The sequence below is a fragment of the Canis lupus genome, chromosome X (genome assembly GCF_011100685.1).
Source record: "Canis lupus familiaris isolate Mischka breed German Shepherd chromosome X, alternate assembly UU_Cfam_GSD_1.0, whole genome shotgun sequence".
NCBI classification, from domain to species: Eukaryota; Metazoa; Chordata; class Mammalia; order Carnivora; family Canidae; genus Canis; species Canis lupus.
Genome location: NC_049260.1, coordinates 92,603,920 through 92,625,950, shown reverse-complemented (window position 1 = coordinate 92,625,950; position 22,031 = coordinate 92,603,920). Strand labels below are relative to the sequence as shown.

Here is a 22,031-nt window from a genome sequence, read left to right as displayed (position 1 = left end):
TGCTAGCCTCATAGAACGAATTTGGAAGTACTCCATCTCTTTCTATCTTTCTGAACAGCTTTAGTAGAATAGGTATGGTTTCTTCTTTAAACGTTTGAAAGAATTCCCCTGGGAAGCCATCTGGCCCTGGACTTTTGTGTCTTGGGAGGTTTTTGATGACTGCTTCAATTTGCTCCCGGGTTATCGGCCTGTTCAGGTTTTCTATTTCTTCCTGTTCCAGTTTTGGTAGTTGGTGGCTCTCCAGAAATGCGTCCATTTCTTCTAGATTGCCTAATTTATTGGAGTATAGCTGTTCATAATATGTTCTTAAAATCATTTGTATTTCCTTGGTGTTGGTAGTGATCTCTCCTTTCTCATTCATGATTTTGTTAATTTGAGTCTTCTCTCTCTTCTTTTTAATAAGGTTGGCTAATGGTTTATCTATCTTATTAATTCTTTCAAAGAACCAATTCCTGGTTTTATTGGTCTGTTCCACAGTTCTTCTGGTCTCCATTTCATTGAGTTCTGCTCGAATCTTTATTAACTCTCTTCTTCTGCTGGGTGTAGGATCTATTTGCTGTTTTTTCTCTAGCTCCTTTAGGTGTAAGGTTAGCTTTTGTATTTGAGTTCTTTCCAGTTTTTGAATGGATGCTTGTATTGCGATCTATTTCCCCCTCAGGACTGCTTTTGCTGCATCCTAAAGATTTTGAATGGTTGTATCTTCATTCTCATTAGTTTCCATGAATCTTTTTAATTCTTCCTTAATTTCCTGGTTGACCCTTTCATCTTTTAGCAGGATGTTCCTTAACCTCCATGTGTTTGAGGTCCTTCCAAACTTCTTGTTGTGATTTAGTTCTAATTTCAGGGCATTATGGTCTGAGAGTATGCAGGGGACGATCCCAATCTTTTGGTATCGGTTCAGACCCGATTTGTGACCCAGTATGTGGTCTATTGTGGAGAAAGTTCCATGTGCACTTGAGAAGAATGTGTATGCAGTTGAGTTTGGATGTAAAGTTCTGTAAATATCTGTGAAATCCATCTGGTCCAGTGTATCATTTAAAGCTCTTGTTTCTTTAGAGATGTTGTGTTTAGAAGACCTATCGAGTGTAGAAAGCACTAGATTGAAGTCACCAAGTATAAGTGTATTATTATCTAAGTATGTCTTAACTTTGGTTATTAATTGATTGATATATTTGGCAGCTCCCACATTCGGGGCATATATATTGAGGATTGTTAAGTCCTCTTGTTGGATAGATCCCCTAAGTATGATATAGTGTCCCTCTTCATCTCTCACTACAGTCTTCAGGGTAAATTTTAGTTTATCTGATATAAGGATGGCTACCCCTGCTTTCTTTTCAGGACCATTTTGAATGGTAAATGGTTCTCCAACCTTTTATTTTCAGGCTGTACGTGTCCTTATGTCTAAAATGAGTCTCTTGTAGACAGCAAATAGATGGGTCCTGCTTTTTTATCCAGTCTGAAACCCTGCGCCTTTTGATGGGGTCATTAAGCCCGTTCACGTTCAGAGTTACCATTGAAAGGTATGAGTTTAGTGTCATCATGATATCTATTCAGTCCTTGTTTTTGTGGATTGTTCCACTGGACTTCTTCTTAAAGGGGAATTTTAAGAGTCTCCCTTAAAATTTCTTGCGGAGCTGGTTTGGAGGTCACATATTCTTTCAGTTACTGCCTGTCTTGGAAGCTTCCATTCTGAATGAGAACCTTGCTGGATAAAGTATTCTTGGTTGCATGTTTTTCTCATTTAGGACCCTGAATATGTCCTTCCAGCCCTTTCTGGCCTGCCAGGTCTCTGTGGAGAGGTCTGCTGTTACCCTAATACTCCTCCCCATAAAAGTCAGGGATTTCTTGTCTCTTGCTGCTTTAAGGATCTTCTCTTTATCTTTGGAATTTGCAAGCTTAACTATTAAATGTCGAGGTGTTGAACAGTTTTTATTGATTTTAGGGGAGGATCTCTCTATTTCCTGGATCTGAATGCCTGTTTCCCTTCCCAGATTAGGAAAGTTTTCAGCTACGATTTCTTCAAATACATATTCTGGACCTCTGTCCCTTTTGGCGCTCTCGGGAACCCCAATTAAACGTAGATTTTTCTTCCTCAGGCTGTCATTTATTTCCCTTAATCTATCCTCATAGTCTTTTAATTGTTTGTCTCTTTTTTCCTCAGTTTCCTCTTTGCCATCAACTTGTCTTCTAGGTCACTCACTCGTTCTTCCACCTCTTTAACCCTCTTCGTTAGGACTTCTAGTTTGGATTGCATCTCATTCAATTGATTTTTAATTTCTGCCTGATTAGATCTAAATTCTGCAGTCATGAAGTCTCTTGAGTCCTTTATGCTTTTTTCTAGAGCCACCAGTAGCTTTATAATAGTGCTTCTGAATTGGCTTTCTGACATTGAATTGTAATCCAAATTTTGTAACTTGACTGTTTCTGATTCTTTCTTTTGAGGTGAGGTTTTCCTTCTAGTCATTTTGCTCAGTGCAGAGTGGCCAAAAACAAGTTGTATTGGGAAAAGGAGAAAAAGAGAGGAGAGAAAGAAGGAAAGAAAAGAGAAAAAGAAAAAAGAAAAAAAGAAAGAGGGGGGAAAAAAGGTGGGGGAAGCAAAGAGAAATCAAAAAGCAAAAAAAAAAAAAAACATGGAGGAGTATCTTCTGATTCTGTATACTTTAAGTCCCTTGACTTCCCCTGGAACTTGTCCGTCTCGCCGGTCTTCTGGGGGAGGGGCCTGTTGTGCTGATTTTCAGGTGTTAGCACTTGGGGGAGCTGCTCTGCCCCCTGCCTGGTGCAGGGCTCAGTGGGGGTTGTTTACCCCGTGAGGCCCCAGGAGGAACAACCCCAGTGGTGGCGGCCAGCTCTGGAAACCTGGATTCAGCTCCCGCAGTAACATGGGACTTGACATGGTCTGCAGGGGCCCGGATGCTCCGGGGGCGGGGCCACTGATCTGATCAGCTTGGGGCAGGAGCGTCCTTGCTGTCCTGGGCCCTCCCGGCCTCTGCCTGTCCCGGGGGGAGGCCGGATCCTGGGCTGTGGCCCCGGCGCCCTGTGCTCCTGGGCCTGCGCTGTTGGGTTTGTTAGATTTGCGCTCCCCGGGGGGCAGCCCCCTCTCTGCGGAGCCGCCGCCCGAGCCCCTCCAAGCTTTCCAAGCTGCTCCCTGGTCCAGCCGTGCACGCTGCAGCCCTTTAGGGAGCTCGGCGCGCTCTCCCCAGGACGCAGTGTCCCAGGTAGCCTGAGGGCATCCCCACCCTCCTGGGGTCCTGCTGTAACTCCCTGCAAGCGCCTTTCCGCCCGGGAAGATTGGTGCAGCTCCTGCTTCTCCGAGAAGGAGCTCTCCTGTCCTGGGGGTACTCACCCTGGCCTTAGCCCGGCTCCTCGCGGGGCCCCTCCCCCTTGGATGCCTTTTGTTTCTTTATTTCTTTTTTCCCCTGTCTTCCTACCTTGATAGAAGTGCGAACTTAGCATTCCAGCTGTTCTCTCTTTAAATCTCAGGCCCGTAATTCAATTTTTAAAAAATATTTTATTTATTTATTTATGAGAGACACAGAGAGAGGGAGAAGCAGGCTCCATGTAGGGAGTCCAACGCAGGACTCTATCCCAGGACTCCAGGATCACACCCTGAGCTGAAGGCAGACACCCAACCGCTAAGCCACCCAGGCGTCCCGTCTTTCTTCAATTTTTTGGAATTGTTTAAGAAGTATAGGTCTTAACTCATTAAATATTTGGTAGAATCTACCTGTAGAGCCATCTAGTCCTGGAGTTTCTTTTGTTGGGAATTTTTTGATTACTGATTCAATTTCATTAGTAGTAATCAGTCTGTATTGTAATCTTCCTGACTTGGATGATTGTTGTTTCTAGGAATTTTATTTCTTCTGGAATGTTCCATTTGTTGTCAGTTGTTCTTAGTAGTCTCTTAAGATTTTTTTCTATTTCTATAGTATTGGTTGTAACTTATCCTCTTTCATTTCTGATTTTATTTATATGAGCACTCTTTTTCTTGATGAATCTGGCCAAAGGTTTTATCAATTTTATCTTTTCAAAGAACCAACTCTTAGTTTCATTGATCTATTGTCTTTTTAGTCTCTTTTTCATTTATTTTTCACTCTGATCTTTACTCTTTTCTTCTTTCTACAAACCTAGGGCTTTGTTCCTTTTCTAGTTCCTTTAGATATAAGATTAGATTGTTTATTGGAGATTTTTTCTAGGTTCTTGAGTTAAGTCTGTATAAAAACTTCCCTCTTAGAATTTCTTTTGCTGCATTTCATAGATTTTGTGTTGTGTTTCCATTTTCATTTGTCTCAAGGTATTTTTAAATTTCTTCTCTGATTTCTTCATTGACCCATTGTTTGTTTATTTATTTTTAAAGATTTATTTATTTGAGAGAGAGTATACAAGCGAGAGGGGTAGAGGGAGAGGGAGAGAGAACCTCAAGCAAACTCCACACTGAGCACAGAGCGTGATGTGGGGCTCCATCTCACGACCCTGAGATCACGATCTGAGTTGAAACCAGGGGTCAGACCCTTAACCAACTGTGCCATCCAGGCACCCTGACCCATTGGTTGTTTAATTCCATGTTGTTTTTCCTTTACATGTTTGTGTTTTTCCAGTTCTTATAATTGATTTCTAGTTTCCTACTGTTGTGGTCTAGAAAGGTGCTTGACATGATTTCAGTCTTCTTAAATTTATCAAGACTTGTTTTGTGGCCTAACAAGGGATCAGTCCTGGAGCATATTCCATATGCACTTGAAAAGAATGTGTATTCTGCTGCTTTTGGATAGAATGTTCTGTATATAACTGTTAAGTCCATCTGGTCGAATGTATTGCTCAAGACCACTGCTTCCTTACTGATTTTCTGTCTGAATGATCTATCCACCCATGTAAGTGAGACTCCATACAGGGAGCCTCCTACTATTATTTTTTTGAAGATTTTACTTATTTATTCATGAGAAACGCAGAGAGAGGCAGAGACATAGGCAAAGAGAGAAGCAGGCTCCCCGCAAGGAGTCCAATGTGGGACTCGATCCCGGAACCCCAGGATCACACCCTGAGCCGAAGGCAGACGCTCAACCACTGAGCCACTCAGGCGTCCCCCCTAGTATTATTGTATTACTGTCAATTTCTTCCTTTATGTCTGTTAATACTTGGTTTATGTATTAAGGTGCTCCTATGTTGGGTGCATAGATATTTCCAAGTGTAATATTGTTTTGTTTTTTAAGATTTTATTTATTTATTCATGAGAGACACAGAGAGACAGAGACACAGGCAGAGGGTGAAGCAGGCTCCCTGCGCGGAGCCTGATGTGGGACTCGATCCCAGGACCCCAGGGTCATGACCTGAGCCAAAGGCAGACACTCAACCACTGAGCCACCCAGGTGCCCCCCAAGTGTCCTATCCTCTTATTGGATTGGTCCCTTTATCATATGTAATATCCTTAGTGTCTTGTTACATGCTTTGTCTGATGTAAGTATTGTTACCCCAGCTTTTTGTTTGTTTTCATTTGCATGGAATATCTTTTTTTTCCATCCCTTCAGTTTCAGTCTCTATGTGTCTTTAGATCTGAAGTGAGTCTCTTGTAGGCAGTATATAGATGAGTCTGGTTTTTTGTTCTTGGGTTTTTTTTTTTTTAATATGTATGTATGTACAAGAGAGCAAGAGAGAGCACAAGCAGAGAGAGAGTCTGAGGCAGAGGGAGAAACAGACATGGGGCTCGATCCCAGGACCTTGGGATCATCACCTGAGGCAAAGGCAGAGGTTTAACTGACTGAGCCACCCAGGCACCCCTCGTTTTTAAAATCTATTCATCTACTGTGTGTGTTTTGATTGGAGCACTTAGTAAGTTTACATTTAAAGAATTATTGAGGGCAGCCGGGTGGCTTAGCAGTTTAGTGCCACCTTCGGCCTGGGGCGTGATCCTGGAGACCCAGGGTTGAGTCCCACATTGGGCTCCCTGCATGGAGCCTGCTTCTCCCTCTGCCTGTGTCTCTGCCTCTCTCTCTGTGTCCTTCGTGAATAAATAAATAAAATCTTAAAAAATAAACAATTATTGATAAAAAATAATTATTGATAGGTATGGACTTGCTGCCATTTTGTTAATTTTTTTTCTGATTGTTTTTGTAGTTCTGTGTTCCTTTTCCTCTCTTGCTCTCTTCCCTTGAGATTTGATGATTTTCTTTAGTGTTATATTTGTATTCTTTTTTTATAAAATATTTTAGTTATTTATTCAACAGAGAGAACATAAGCAAGGGGAGAGGGAGAAGTAGGATCCCTGCTGAGCAGGGAGCTTGATGCAGGGTTTGATCCCAGGACCCCGGGATCATGACCTGAGCTGAAGGCAGATGCTTAACTGACTAAGCCACCCTGGCACTCCTGTATTCTTTTATTTTTTGTTTATCTATTATAGGTATTTGGTCGGTAGTTACCATGAGGTTCATATATAACATCCTGGGTATATAGCAATCTATTTTAAGTTAATGCTCACTTAAGTTCAAATGCATCTAAAAGCACTATATTCCCCCCACGTTTTATGTTTTTGACATCATATTTTATATCTTACTATTTTATGTTTCCATTGACTAATTATTGTAGGTCTAACTGATTTTACTACTTTTGTCTTTAAAACTTCATACTAGCTATGTAGGTGGCTGATTCCCCTACCTTTACTATATGCTTCCTTTACCAATGAGACTTTTCCTTTCATAATTTTCTTCCTTTTTTTATAAAGATTTTATTATTAAGTAATCTCTACACCCAACATGGAGCATGAACTCAGAACCCCAAGATTAAGAGTCACATGCTCCACCAACTGAGCCAGCCAGGCTCCTCTTCTTTCATAATTTTCTTACTCATAGTTATGGTTTTTCTTTTCTACTTAAAGAAATCCCTTTAACATTTCTTGTAAGGCTGGTTTGGTATTAATGAGCTCCTTTAGCTTTTGCTTTTTTTTTAGAAACTCCTTATTTCTTCTTCACTTCTGAGTGATAACCTTGTTGGGTAGAGTAATCTTGGTTGTAAGTTTTTTCATTTTATCAATTTGAATATATCATGCCATTCTCTTCTGACCTATGAAGTTTCTGCTGAAAAACCAGCTTATCTACTTAGGGTTCCTTGGTATGTAACTAGTTGTTTTTCTTTTGCTGCTTTTAAGATTCTCTCTTTATCTCTGTCAACACTTTGTAATGTGTCTTGATCTCTTTTGGTTCATCTAATTTGCGGGTGTTTGCTTTCTGGACTTGGATGTCTCTCTCCTTCCCCATAGGGAAGTTTTCAGCTATTACTCTTTTTTTTTTTTTTTGCTATTACTTCTTCCAATAAGTTTTCTGTCCTTTTCTCTCTCTTCTCCTTCTGGGACCCCCTGTAGTGTGAATATTAGCATACTTGACGTTACCCCAGAGGTCTCTTAAACTTAACCTCACTTTATTCAGTTCTTTTTCTTTTTGCTGTTCGGATTAGGTAGTTTCTATTACCCTGTATTTCAGATTATTAATCCATTCTTCTACATCCTGTTATCTTCTGTTGATGCCCTATATTTTTCATCTCAGTTATTGTGTTCTTTGTTTCTGATTGATTTAAAAAGTATTTTCTGGGATGCCTGGGTGGCTCAGCGGTTTAGTGCCTGGCTTTAGCCCAGGGCATGATCCTGGAGTCCCAGGATCAAGTCCCACATCGGGCTCCCCGCATGGAGCCTGTTTCTCCCTCTGCCTGTGTCTCTCTCTCTCTCTCTGTCTGTGTCTCTCATGAATAAATAAAATCTTCAGAAAAAGTATTTTCTGTCTTTTTGTTGAAGTTCTTACTGTGTTCATCCATTCTTCTTTTGAGTTCAGTGAGAATCTTTATGACCATTACTTTGAACTCTTTATCTGGTAGATCTTAGTTTCATTTAGTTCTTTTTCTGAGGTTTTGTCTTGTTCTTTCACTTGGAACACATTGTCTCCTCATTTTGCCTCACAGTGTTTGTTTCTGTGTTTTAGATAGATCAGCTATTGTCCCAGTGTTGGAGGAGTGGCTTTATGCTGCAGGTGTCTGGGGCTCAGTAGTACAAACCTCCCTGGTCTCCCAAGCCAGGTACCCCATGAGTGTCTCCTTTGTTTTTTTTTTGTTTTTTTTTTTTTTTTTTTTTTTTTAATTTTTATTTATTTATGATAGTCACAGAGAGAGAGAGAGGCAGAGACACAGGCAGAGGGAGAAGCAGGCTCCATGCACCGGGAGCCCGACGTGGGATTCGATCCTGAGTCTCCAGGATCGCGCCCTGGACCAAAGGCAGGCGCCAAACCACTGCGCCACCCAGGGATCCCCGAGTGTCTCCTTTGTAAGCTGTGTGCTCCCTCTTGTTGTGGCTGGTCATGGTTGGTGCCAACTCACTGATATGTAGGGCTGTTTCCTGGTGCAGCTATCTGTTAGGCCTGGCTGTGACTATTATGGGTATGCTGGTGAGTGCGGCAGGCTTCTGGCCCATCTGATTGACAGGCCTGTTTTCAGCTGATGTGGATATTCTGGTATGTGGGGTTGGCCCTTGGTACAGCTGGCTATAAGGCCTGGTTGCGACAGCTGCATTAGCACTATTGAGTAGGGCAGGCTTTCAGTGCAGCTCGCTGCAAGGTCCAGCTGCAACTGATGCAGACATTCTAGTGTATAGGACTGGGCCTCCAGGGCAGGAGCACATGGGCAAGGGGTGCTGGTGCTGGCTGAGGATGCTAGCTGGGTGGGTAGGGAGCTGCTAGAGAGGAGTGTCAGGCCAGGGTGAGCAGTTCAGGTGAGGGCAGTTTGCTTGGGCTGTGCACATAATGCTAGCACGGTAGATGAGAATGTCAGAAATACTGCCCACCAGTGCTGGACCAGCTAGATGTAAGGGAAGTAAAAAAAAAAAAATGCCTGCCAATGCTTCTTTCCCTGGAGAATGTTCAGACAGATCTCTGCCCCTCCACACACATCCTTAACTTAGTCTCCTTGGATCTCCTTCATCTCTAACCCAGGTACTTTTCAAACTAATGCCTCTGCATTGGTGTGCCCTTTTAGGAGAGAAGTCTTTATTTCCTACTACCCTCTGGCTCTCCCAGACATAAACCCCACTTTTTTTCAATGCCAGACATCATGGGTGCTCGTCTTTTTGGTGCATGTCCCTCAGGCTGTGGAAGCTGATGTGGAATGCAGATCTCTTATTTCTCAATGAGGGCCTCCACGGTTATGATATCCCTTCTGCTTTTGGTCTCCATGCCAAGGGGGTGGGTCCTGACCAGACTGTCTCTGCCTCTCCTACCCTTCTCAGTGTGGCTTTTTCTTTATATCCTTAGTTACATGTGATCTGTTCTGCTAGTCTTCATTTCATTCTCAGAGATAGTTGTTCTATATGTAGTTGTAGATTATGGTGTGTCTATGGAAGGAAGTGAGCTCAGGATTTTCCTACTCCACTATGTTGATATCCTCTCCTATACTACATTTTCTTCATCTATTCATCTCTCCATATACACTTGGGTTGTTTCCATGTTTGGCTATCGTAAATAAATAATGTTGCAATGAGCATGGGAGAGCATATATCTTTTAAGTTAGTGTTTTTGTTTTTTGGGGGGATAAATACCCAGAAGTGGAATTGCTGGATCATATGGTAGTTATATTTTTATTTTATTTTATTTTTTTTTATTTTTATTTATTTATGATAGGCACACAGTGAGAGAGAGAGAGGCAGAGACACAGGCAGAGGGAGAAGCAGGCTCCATGCACCGGGAGCCTGACGTGGGATTTGATCCTGGGTCTCCAGGATCGAGCCCTGGGCCAAAGGCAGGCGCCAAACCGCTGCGCCACCCAGGGATCCCGGTAGTTATATTTTTAATTTTTAAGGAACCTCCATACTGTTGTCCATAGTGCCTATACCAATTTACATTCCTACCTACAGTGTGCTAGGGTTCCCTTTCCTCTACATCTTCACCAACACTTGTTATTTCTTCTCTTTTCAAGACTAGCCATTCTAACAGGTGAGGTGATATCTCTTTTTTATTTTGACTTATACAATCAGGGGGTGATTAGTGATGTTGAGCATTTTTTTTCATATACCTGTTAGCCATTTATAGGTCTTTGGAAAATGTCTATTTAGATCCTCTACCTTTTTTTTTTTTTTTTTTTTGAGAGAGAGAGAGAGAGCGAGTCAGAGCATGCTTGTGCAGGGGCTGGGGTGAAGAAGGGCAGAGGGAGAGAGAACCTTTTTTTAAAGATTTTATTTATTTATTCATGAGAAGCAGAGACAGGGGGAGAAGCAGGCTCCTCGAGGGGAGCCTGATGCAAGACTTGATCCCAGGACCCTGGATCATCCTGAGCTGAAGGCAGATGTTCAACCGCTGAGCCACCCAGGCGTCCCGGGAGAGAGAATCTTTTTTTTTTTTTCTGGGAGAGAGAATCTTAAGCAGGCTTCATACTCAGCAGGGAGCTCAAAGCAGAGCTCCATCTCACAACTCTGAGATCGTGACCTGAGCTGAAATCAAGAGTCAGACGCTGAACTGACTGAGCCACCCAGGCACCCCTATTACCTTTGTTTTTAATGGGAAATCTAAAAACCATTGCCACAACCGATGTTAGGGTGCTTGCTCCATCTGTTTTCTTCTATGTGTTTTTTGTTTTCAGGTCTTTAATTCATTTTGAGTTATTTTGATATAAGATAGTGGTTCAGTTCTGTACTTTTGCAGGTGGCTGTCCAGTTTTCCCAGCATCGTTTATTAAAGAGGCTGTCCAGGCAGCCTGGGTGGCTCAGCAGTTTAGCACCACCTTTGGCCCAAGGTGTGATCCTGGAGACCTGGGATCGTAGTCCCCATGTCGGGCTCCCTGCATGGAGCCTGCTTCTCTCCCTCTGCCTGTGTCTTTGCCTCTCTCTCTCTCTCTCTCTCTCTCTGTGTGTGTGTGTCTCTCATGAATAAATAAATAAAATCTTTTAAAAAAGAGAGGCTGTCCTTATTCACTGTATATTCTTTACTCCATTGCCATAGGTTAATTGCCCATGTATGCATAGGTTTATTTTGGGGTTCTCTATCTGTTCCCAAAGGGATTTTTAAAAAATGAATATACCAATACAATTTTGTTTATTTTCTGGGTTTTTAAAAATATTTTATTTTTTAATTTATTTTAAAAATATTTATTTGACAGAGAGAGAGGAGTGCACAAGTAGGCAGAGTGGCAGAGAGAGGTAGAAGCAGGCTCCCTGCTGAACAGAGAGCCCAATGCGGGGCTTGATCCCAGGACCCTACGATCATGACCTGAGTTGAAGTCAGACGCTTAACCGACTAAGCCACTCTGGTGCCCCAAGATTATATTTTTAAGTACTCTTTATACCTAGCATGGGTCTCAGACTTAAAACCCCAAGATCAAGAGTCTCATGTTCCACCAACTGAGCCAGCCAGATGCCCCTAGTTAGTTTTCTTGTGTTAAATAGTATCTGAAGGCCTAATTCATTTTTTTTTCCTTTGGTGCTATTCATAAGGTTCTTCTTCCCTCTCCTCTGTTGCTGAGTCTTCTTTGAGTTGAAACAATGTGCTTGACAGGTATACTTGGGATTTGTTATAGTGATAGCATTATTATTTGAAACTTGTTCCTATAGGTACCTTCAAATATGATCAAAGAATCTGAACTGAAAAAATGAGCTGGGAGGAATCTTAACAAATAATTTTCTAGGCAATACCTAAATTATTCCAAATGTAATTTTCAGATTAAAAGATTATATGATATGAAAATTCCTCTTCTAAGCTATTTTTTTGTAAAGATGTATTTATTTTAAGAGAAAGAACAAGTGAGGGGAAGGGGCAGAGGGAGAGGGAGCAGGCTCCCTGCTGAGCATGGAGCTGGATGTGGGGCTTGATCCCAGGACCCTGAGATCATGACCTGAGCCAAAACCAAGAGTCAGCTGCTCAACTGACTGAGCCACCCAGGGACCCCATCCTTTTTGAAACTATTATAGAATTTTAATAGTACTTCTTTTCAGAATTGTCTACAATAGAATGAAATCTTTTTATATTGTAGTGTGTTAGGTTCTTTTTGCTTTGGGGAGAAAGAATGGTTGCTGCTCTACCATATGTACTTTATACACATAGAATAAAATCATGAAATCTTCCCTCAGTCTTCCTATCTCTAGTTTTTTCCATCTTTCCTTATGGTTCCATACATTTGCCCTGTGGTTTCTTCTGAAAATACGAATCTTACATGTTGCTTTTAGTTTGAGTAGTGTTTTGTAAACTCTAAAGCATTGTACAAATGTGATTATTATGTTATTTTGAAAATGGTATACCCTCAAACTATATACCCTTACAAAGTTATTCCATTGTTTGCTTTTAATGGTTCTTGGACAATTGGTTTCATTGCTGAAATTTTTTGATTCCATATTTTTACACTCCACAGTTCATACTTTATCACTTTTCTGATTCTTACAACCATCTTATTTAAATTCAGCTCTGATGAACACACACCAGTAGAGGATGATGAGCCAAAGAAAAGCAGCACTTCAGCTTCTACTTCAGAAGGTATTTTTTAAAATACTACAGAGCTTCTTTATTGAGAAGCTGAAAAAAATGTTTATAAATAGTTGAACAATAGACTATGCTTTTACTCAAGTTGCCTGTCATCTTGTTCTTTTTCAGTATTTCAAATACAATAAAACTGATCACTGTAATACTTGCTTAGAAGTTAATTTTATGTTTGTACTTTATGTAGAAGAAAAGAAGAAGAAGAAGAAGTCTGGTCATTCGAAAGAAAGGTCCAAGAAAAGGAGAAAGAAAAAATCCTCTAAAAGAAAACACAAGAAGTATTCCGATGACAGTGACAGTGACTCTGACTCTGACACAGACTCCAGTGGTAAGAATTCCAGCATCACTTTGCAAGCCTGGCTTCCAAATTCATTTTACTTGGGAAAACTTATTTCAGAGGAAGGTTAAACACAAAAACAGTAGCCGAGAGTTGTTGAGCACTCACTGACTTTATGCCTGGCACCCTGCTCAGTGCTTGGTGTCCATTAGTGCTGTTTATTCCACATAGTAACTGCAGAACACATCTCAGAGTTAGGGAAACGGGGCACAGAGCAGATTGCAAGTACTGCACTCAGGCTCACACAGCTGAGATTCACCCCTGAGCAATGTGACTCCACATGGGTTGTGTCTGGCTGTGCAAGGCATGTGGCAGCGAACCAAGGCAGAGTTGGGCTGTGAGACTATGTGGCAGCAAAGCAAGCCATACAGGGCTCTATCAGCCCATGGAGCAGTTCTCTTGTGTCATTCTCACACTCATTGGGCACCTCTGGGCCATTTTCAAAAAAGCACACCATAAAGGACCCCCTTCAGGCTGGCATGTGATTTATGGAAGACACTCCCTGTGGAGTGGTGGCTCATAGAAAGCCACCTTTTTGTGCCTTCTGGCTGGTGATTGATAGAGGGTGCTGCCTCTGGGGACACATTACGTAAAGGTGTCTTTTCCTCTGATGTCACCTGGGTTTCCTGGCTCCTGTTGCTACTTTTCTTTCTCACTGTTGGAATGAACTTTCTTAAAGCACAAATGTGAGTATGTCTGTCTCCTACTTAAAATCCTTAAAAAAAATCCTTCAGTACTCTGTAGTTTCCAGGGTAAAGTCCAAACCCTGATTGATCCTTCTCTAATCACACATATCCTGTCACTCTTGCAGCATCCTCTGTAACCTGAGAACTATCTTCTATCTCCTCAGTATTTTGCGTTCTTTCTCTTGCTTCTGTCACTTGATACAGAGTCCATCTGTGTACAGTGCCAGTCTCTCCCTGCATGTGGCTTGGCTTACTCACTTCAATAATGGTCATGTAGTACTTTTGTAATAAAACTGATTTTAAAAAGAACTAGCTTAAGGGTAGTTCTCCCTAGGCCAGCCTGATAATGAGATTTTTCTGTACACTCAGAGCACCCCATGCTTCCCTGTATCACTCTGGATTCTGTTTATCTCTTTATGTCTGCCTCCTCCATTAGACTGAGCCCCTAGAAAGCATGTCCCTGGGCCCAAACACATAGGATTTTTGCTTTCTTCATTATGAAAATACTCAAACATTAGAAAGTAAGGAAAATAATATAATACAATGTACACATATCACTTAGATTTTAAGTTTTTAGTATTTTGACATTTGCTTTAAATAGCTTTTTTTGCTGAGATATTCAAAGTAAATTAGAAATATCACACTACTACCCTAAAGATTACTATATATACCTCTAAAAAACAATGACATTTTCCTACTTACCCCATGCCATTATCTCACCCAATAAAATTAATAATACTCTGTATCACTGAAGACTTAGTGTGACTTTAATTTCTGTGTCCCTGGTACTGAACACATATCCAGATGAGTAGCAATAAATGTTTCAATTAATAGCTTTCTCGGGGATCCCTGGGTGGCTCAGCAGTTTAGCGCCTGCCTTCCGCCCAAGGTGTGATCCTGGAGTCCCGGGATTGAGTCACCAATGTCGGGCTTCCTGCATGGAGCCTGGTTCTCCCTCTGCCTGTGTCTCTGCCTCTCTCTCTGTATCTCTCATGAATAAATAAATATAATCTTTAAAAAATAAATTTCTCTGTAACAACTAATAGGGCAGCAATAGGATATTTATCTACTAAAAATTCTGGGGTTTTAGAGTTAAATTTTTGTTTTTAATTAAAATGTGCTTTAATTTGCAGATGAAGATACAAAAAGAAGATCAAAGAAAGCCAAGAAAAAGGAAAAGAAGAAGAAACATAGATCGTCAGTTTTCTCTTTAATTTTTATCATGGAAAAGTTAAAATATATATAAAATAAAGTAATAAATAATGATAAATAGTGTAATGAACCCCTGTGTAACCATCACCTAGCTTAATAATTTCAACCCTTGGACAATCTCCACTGCCCTCCCATTATTTGAAAACCAATCCCAGGGGATCCCTGGATGGCTCAGCGGTTTGGCGCCTGCCTTCAGCCCAGGGCGTGATCCTGGAGTCCCGGGATCGAGTCCCACATTGGGCTCCTTGCATGGAGCCTGCTTCTCCCTCTGCCTGTGTCTCTGCCTCTCTCTCTCTCTCTCTCTCATGAATAAATGAATAAAATCTTTAAAAAAATGAAAACCAATCCCAGGTATCATTTTGTCCATAAACCAGCATGTTTCTCTAAAAGTTAGCCATTCTTTTTTAAAAAATCATAATTGTTATTGTGATCAAAAATCACAATATTGTTACTGTGCCTAAGATATTTAGGAATAATTCCTCAATTCTCAGCAGGTTTTTATATAGTTTATTTAAATCTGGATTCAAATAATGCCCATAAATTGTGATTGGTTGATACATTTCTTACATGTCTTTAAATCAGTTGGTTCCCCTTCCCTTTTTTTCTTGCAATTTATTTGTTAAACCAAATCATTTACCTATCGAGTTGCTGATTGTATTTAATTTTTTTCTTTATTTTTAAAGGTTTTTTATTTTTATTTTTTATTTTTTAAAAAGATTTATTTTTAAGTAATCTCTATACCTAGTGGGCTCAAACTCATGACCCCAAGATCAAGAGTTGCATGCTCCACTGTCTGAGCCAACCAGACACACCTGACTGTGTTTTTATGGTGTGCTTTTAACATGTTCTCTGTCTTCTCTATTTCCTATATATTGACAGTAAGGTCTAGAGAATTGATGTTCAGATTTGAGTCTTTGGCGCACATACTTCATAGGTGCTGCTGTGTACTTTGTCAGGAGCCAGATAATGTCTGGTTGTCTCTTTTTGTCATATTAATAGCCATGGATTGTCATTACTTAGATTCCTTATTTCATTAGGGATTACAAAATGGTGATAGTCTAATTCTGGCTTTCTTGCTTGCTTGCTTTTTTCTGTCTTTCTGCATTTATTAGGTAAAATAATTCTATAAGAGAAACCTACCCTCATCAACTATTTGGTTACTCTGAAGTACAGTTTATATAGGAAAGGCAGGTTAATGACTTTTTCTAAAACTTTCTTGGTTTTATGAGTTTTCAAAATAATGAGTTGGACTTTTTAAATATCATTATGAACCCAAGGATTCAAACATAGTTGATATATTTTAATCATTACACTTCAAATTATTGATGCTCAAATTGTTTTTTAAACTGATTTGTTATCTTTTTGCAATGTGAGAACCATATTTCATTGTCCCTTGAGAAATCTTTTTTATAGTGAAACATGATTTGGTTAAATAAGTTAAAAGATCTTTTAATTAGGGGTGCTTGGATGGCTCCGTCGGTTGGGTATCTGCCTTCAGCTCAGGTCATGATCCCAGGGTCCTGGAATCAAGCCCCGCATTGCTCTCCCTGCTCAATGGGGAGCCTGCTTCTGCCTCTCCCTCTGTTTTCTGTTTCCCCCTGCTTGTACTCTCTGTCAAATAAATAAATAAAATCTTTTTTAAAAGTTTTAAGATTTTATTCATGAGAGACAGAGACAGACACAGGCAGAGGGAGAAGCAGGCTCCATGCAGGGAGCCCGATGTGGCACTCCATCCCGGATCCCAGGATCATGCCCTGAGCCAAAGGCAGACGCCCAGCCGCTGAGCCACCTAGGCGTCCCTAAAAATTTTTTTTTATTAAAAATCTGCTCTAAAAATTTTAGTCAGCTGAGAACTTAAATCATTTTCATCAGCCTTTCATTGCCTAAAAAATGTGAGATTCCCTTTAATGTGGGAGTATTAAGTGTATTTATATCAAATTATAATTACAGGAAGAAATACAAGAAAAAGAAATCTAAGAAGAGTAGAAAAGATTCCAGTGATTCAAGCTCTAAAGATTCCCAGGAAGAGTTTCTGGAGAATCCCTGGAAGGATCGATCAAGTAAGTTCTTCTGGTAGACTTTGACTCAGAACAGATAAAACATTAAATTAACTAGTCAAAATATGAATCTGTTTCTGAACATCTTTCCTGTAGAGCCTGAAGAACCCTCAGATTTAATTGGCCCAGAGGCTCCAAAAACACTTGCCTCTCAGGATGATAAACCTTTGAAGTAAGTTAACAGTGTATTTAAAATATCTAAAGTAGAGGCACCTGGGTGGCTCAGTTAAGCATCTGCCTTCAGTTTGGGTCATGATCCTGGGGTCCTGGAATGAAGCTCCACATCGGGTTCCCTGCTCAGCAGGGAGTCTGTTTCTCCCTCCCCCTGCTCTCTCTCACTCTCTCTCTCTCTCAAATAAATAAAATCTTTTTAAAAATAAATATAAATAAAATATCTTGAAGTACATTCCTGAAAGTACGGCCCTAACTTACCTTTCCAACTTCCAGCTGTATCTCCCTCTATGCCCTTATTTACATGCCAAATTCCAAATGAGCTGAACTAAAACGTCCCTATATTTACTGTGTACTTTCCCACGTCATGCCTTGTTCACCTTATGTCTTCCCCCAACATGCCTTCACTTCTTTTCCCTGCCCTTGTTTCTTCACTACTCCCAATTTCATCCTGTTAACATCCTTACCATCTTTCAAAGCTCTTTTCAAAAGGAGGGGTCATGTGCTGATTCCCAGGACCCTTCTCTCTACAAGTAGATGGGATTCCTACCCCTCTTTAATCTTCTAGTCCTCACGGTATTTTCTCTTTCTTCTGTGCAGTGTTTTTTATATGTTCTGCATTGTATTGCAGTTATGTCCCTATCAGTATATAAATTCCATAAGAAGAGAGATTATTTTTGTCTTATAAGCTCTGAGTTTAATAGGTATTCAAGATGTAGTCAATGAATTGAATCGAAGGGATGATAGTTTTTAAAGTCCCCTCAAATGAAAGTTAATAGATAATTGTTATTGTATAGCATTGTTACTGGTTCTGAGTCTAAAAAGTATGTTAATTTGAGATATGTTAGTTCTTTTTTTTTTTTTCTTTAAGGGGTTAAACGGGAAAGGAATTCACTGGAGGCAGAAGCCATAAAGGCAGTGCCTGTAGGGATAAATTGATCCGTAATTGTAAACCATGAATCTAGGCTCACTAACATCAGTTCTTCTGTTATTCCAAAGCATGTCTGTATTTCTGGGTTAGTTATGTAGGTCAGAGTGCAGTGTTCACTAATTAAAGTAATTCATGTTGGGCTTCCCAGCATGCTGCCACTCAGCAACTGTTATTTGTGCTGTTTTCTGAGAGAAAATCTTTTTGTGCTCTCTTTAGATGATATACTTTTTATAATGAACCTTTTCTGAATTCTGAATTACTTTGTAGCTATGGCCATGCTCTGTTACCTGGTGAGGGTGCAGCTATGGCTGAATATGTAAAAGCTGGGAAACGTATCCCAAGAAGAGGTGAAATTGGCTTGACAAGTGAAGAAATTGCATCATTTGAATGCTCGGGTTATGTAATGAGTGGTAGCAGGTAAGTTACTGGCATCAAGATCAGTTTCCATGATTAGATCTTTTCCTTTCTCACTACCAGAATTATATTTTGGTAATTGATTTTCATTAAGTGATCATTCCTTATGAAAAGTAGAGTATAGATTTTGGTTTAATATTGGTTTTATTGGTATAAACATAGTTGTCTAAAATTCCAGGTAAGTGTGCAACTCATCCTCAAAATCAGCTATCTCTCCAACTTCAAAGATCAATCTTTCCAGTGTCCTTTCCTAGTTTGTATTTTGGTACAGGTAGTTTGTCTTCTGGAGGATATAGTTAATTCAGTTATTTATCACTGCCCCATGAGGAATATGGCATTCTGGTAGTAGGAAATCATTTTCATGAGACAGTGTATCCTGTTTTCTGAATTTGCCTCTAGTTTTCTGTAGAGTCAGAGAATGTAGGTTCTAATTATCTGTGGACTCTGCGAATGAAGAGCAGAAAAGGATTATAACAGCATGGGAAAGTAAATATAAAATTGTGGAAGAAAAAGCAAAGTACCAGGAAGAATGAGGAGAGTGAATTAATAGGGCATCAGTACCAAGATCAGACTGAGTTTTAGATTTTTTAAAATGTTATAAACTTTTAAAAGCAGGTAAATACTAAAATAAAGTTGGAGGCAGATATTTGGAGAACCCCTGAAGCACCTCCAGAATCTTGGAATTCTGAGGACCAGCTACAGTAAGACAAAAAGAAATGAGAGTCATAAGCATTGAAAGGGAGGATATAAATCATTTTCTGTGGATGATGTGATTTTTTTTCCTTAGAAAATCCTAAAGAATCTTCAGATGATTCTGAATAATAGAAGGGCTTAATAAATGGTTGAGTATAAGGTTAATACATAAAAATCCATTGCATTTCTATACACCAGGAAACAATTATAAAATATAATTAAATAAAAAGAAAACATTTATGATAGTATCAGAGAATGTGGAGGACTTAGGAATAAATCTTAATAAGAAATGTCCAAGACCTCTGTAGGAAAAACTGTAAAACATTCTTAAGAGATATTAAAGGGGTGCCTGGAGGGATGCCTGGGTGGCTCAGCGGTTGAGCGTCTGCCTTTGGCTCAGGTCCCGGGATCGAGTCCCACATCAGGCTCCTTGCATGGAGCCTGCTTCTCCCTCTGCCTGTGTCTCTGCCTCTCTCTGTGTGTCTCCCATGAATGAATAAATAAAATATTTTTAAAAATAAATAAATAAAGGAGTGCCTGAGTGCCTCAATTGGTTAAGTGTCTGACTCTTGGTTTCAACTCAGGTCATGATCTCAATTCATGAGATTGAGTCACATTGGGCTCTGCACTCAGCGGGGAATCTGCTTGAGTTTTTTTTCCTCTCCTTCTGCCCTCCCCAATAAATAAATAAATCCTTAAAAAGAGACATTAAAGAAGACTTAAATGGAGAGATACCATGTTCCTAGATAGGAAGCCAGTATATAAAGTTATCACTTCTCCCCAGATTGATCTGCATATTCAGTGTAGTTCCAGTCAAAATCATAGCAGAGTTTTATGTGAGATTTAATAAGTTGGTTCTAAAATTTATGTTAGACTAGAGGGCCAAGAATGGCCCAGTCACTTTTGAAGAACAGGAAGATGAGATTTGCCCTACCAGATACAAGGACTTATTATGAAGCTTACAGAACTTTAGAAAGTATGGGAGAACAAATGAATTGTTCAGCGGGATAAAATATGGAGCCATGGGGCGGAGCCATCCATATGTGAACTTAGTTCTATGAAACAGATTGCATGTCAGATCACTGGGGAAAGAAGGAACTATTCAGTAAATGGAACAGGAGAAAAATGGTTATCCATATGGAAAAAGATGAATAGAATCCTGCATCACCATATTTAAAAATCAGTGCAAGTAGGGGTGCCTGACTTAGTCAGTAGAGCATGATCTAGATCTCAGGGTTGTGAGTTCAAGCCCCACACTGAGTGTGGAGCCTACTTAAAAAAATTTTTTTTAATTAAGAAAAAAAAAAAAAAAACAGGGCAGCCCGGGTGGCTCAGTGGTTTAGCGCTGCCTTCAGCCCAGGGCCTGATCCTGGAGACCCAGGATCGAGTCCCATGTCGGGCTCCCTGTATGGAGCCTGCTTCTCCCTCTGCCTGTGTCTCTGCCTCTCTCTCTGTGTGTGTCTCTCATGAATAAATAAATAAAATCTTTATAAAAAAAAAACAGTGCAGCTAGAATAAGGGCTTAAATGTCAAAAACAACTTGAACACTCTTAGTATAAAATAAAAGTAGATCTCTAATAGATCTTGGGGTAGCAAAGTGTTTCTTAAGGGAGATTCAAAAAAATGTAGCAAAGTGTTTCTTAAGGGAGATTCAAAAAAATCATAAAATAGTGATACGTTTGCCTAAGTTAAAAGAAACAACTTTTGTTCATCAAAAGACATCTTAAAATAGATAAAAAGGCAAGTTTTAAGCTGAGATAAGATCTTAAAACTGATAGTGTTAAGAATATTTAAAGAATATGTACAAATAACCCAAACTAATAATGGGAAAATGACATAATCATTTGTTAGGAGTAGAAAAATATATGGCCTATACATACATAAAAAAGATGTTCATTATCATTGGAAATGAAAATCAAGAACATGCCGAAATACCATTTTACATCTATTTGATAGACAAAAGTTCAAAGTTCACCCAGGGGCACCTGGGTGACTCTGCTGAGCATCTGCCTTCGGCTCAGGTCATGATCCCAGGGTCCTGGGATCGAGCCCTGCATCAGGCTCCCTGCTCAGTGGGGAGCCTGCTTCTCCCTCTCCTTCTGCCTCTCCCCTTGCTTATGCTCACTCGCTCTCTCTCTGTCAAATAAATAAAATATTTAAAATAATAATAAAAAGTTCTAAGCTCTAACAATACCAAGCATTGGAGAAGATGTAGATCTATAGGATCTCTTAAATATTGCTAATGGTGATATAAACTGGTACAACCACTTTGGAAAATAATCTGACATCATCTTGGAAGGTTGAGCATTTGTATACTTTATGAAGCAGCAGCTCCATTTCTAGATACTCAAGAAAAAAATCTTTCCCATGTATTAGGAGACAGGTACATAGATGTTTTACAACATTGTTCACATAGCACTTTGGGTTCCAAATAAAACTATTCACTGTACCCTGAGCAACTTTACATTGTCATCTCCTTGTCTTTGCATCCTGCTGCTACTCCACCTTCACACTAATCTTAAATGATTCTCCCCTCTTTTCCTTACTCAGTTTTCTCTATTTTTTCTAGATATAGGTCAAGCCTTATCTCAAACTGATTGTGTAGGATTGGATTACATATACATGAGTTGCATAAAGTTTTCCCTCTAAGTTAGCAGACCTTTTGAAGATGATGTAATAATTTCCCTCTGCCCCTGATTTGTTTGCCCTTATGATAAATCTCCTTGAGCTGCTATTGGAAAGTTAAATCCACTCACAAAACTCATCAAAAAATTCTATTGTAGTATTAGACCTTTTGGTTGTTTGATAAATTAGAACCATGAGGAAGTTTTACCCAATTGATGACAACTTAAACCTTTCTTCTGTCCTACTGTCACTTCCCTGAAGGCACATTCTGCATATCACATAGAAAGTTTAATAATTTGCTAGTTTCTGGTTGTTTTAGTAGAAACAACAGAACTAGACTTATGCCCTTAGTATCTGAAATTAATAACATTCATGATGTTGACAGAACATCAGATCATTATTTGAATACCGGAAATGAATCAA

At 39.9% G+C, this 22,031-nt stretch overlaps 1 protein-coding gene across 1 annotated transcript in view; it reads left to right on the top strand.

The window, feature by feature from the left end:
* The window catches only part of NKAP (NFKB activating protein), a 35,254-nt gene that overhangs the window by 9,833 nt on the left and 3,390 nt on the right, over positions 1–22,031 (top strand). The window contains exons 3-8 of the mRNA XM_038588193.1: positions 12,409–12,479; positions 12,670–12,810; positions 14,639–14,702; positions 16,668–16,777; positions 16,871–16,946; positions 18,144–18,293. Of these exons, the coding sequence (XP_038444121.1) occupies positions 12,409–12,479; positions 12,670–12,810; positions 14,639–14,702; positions 16,668–16,777; positions 16,871–16,946; positions 18,144–18,293 (612 nt within the window). The remainder of the gene's footprint in view (positions 1–12,408; positions 12,480–12,669; positions 12,811–14,638; positions 14,703–16,667; positions 16,778–16,870; positions 16,947–18,143; positions 18,294–22,031) is intronic.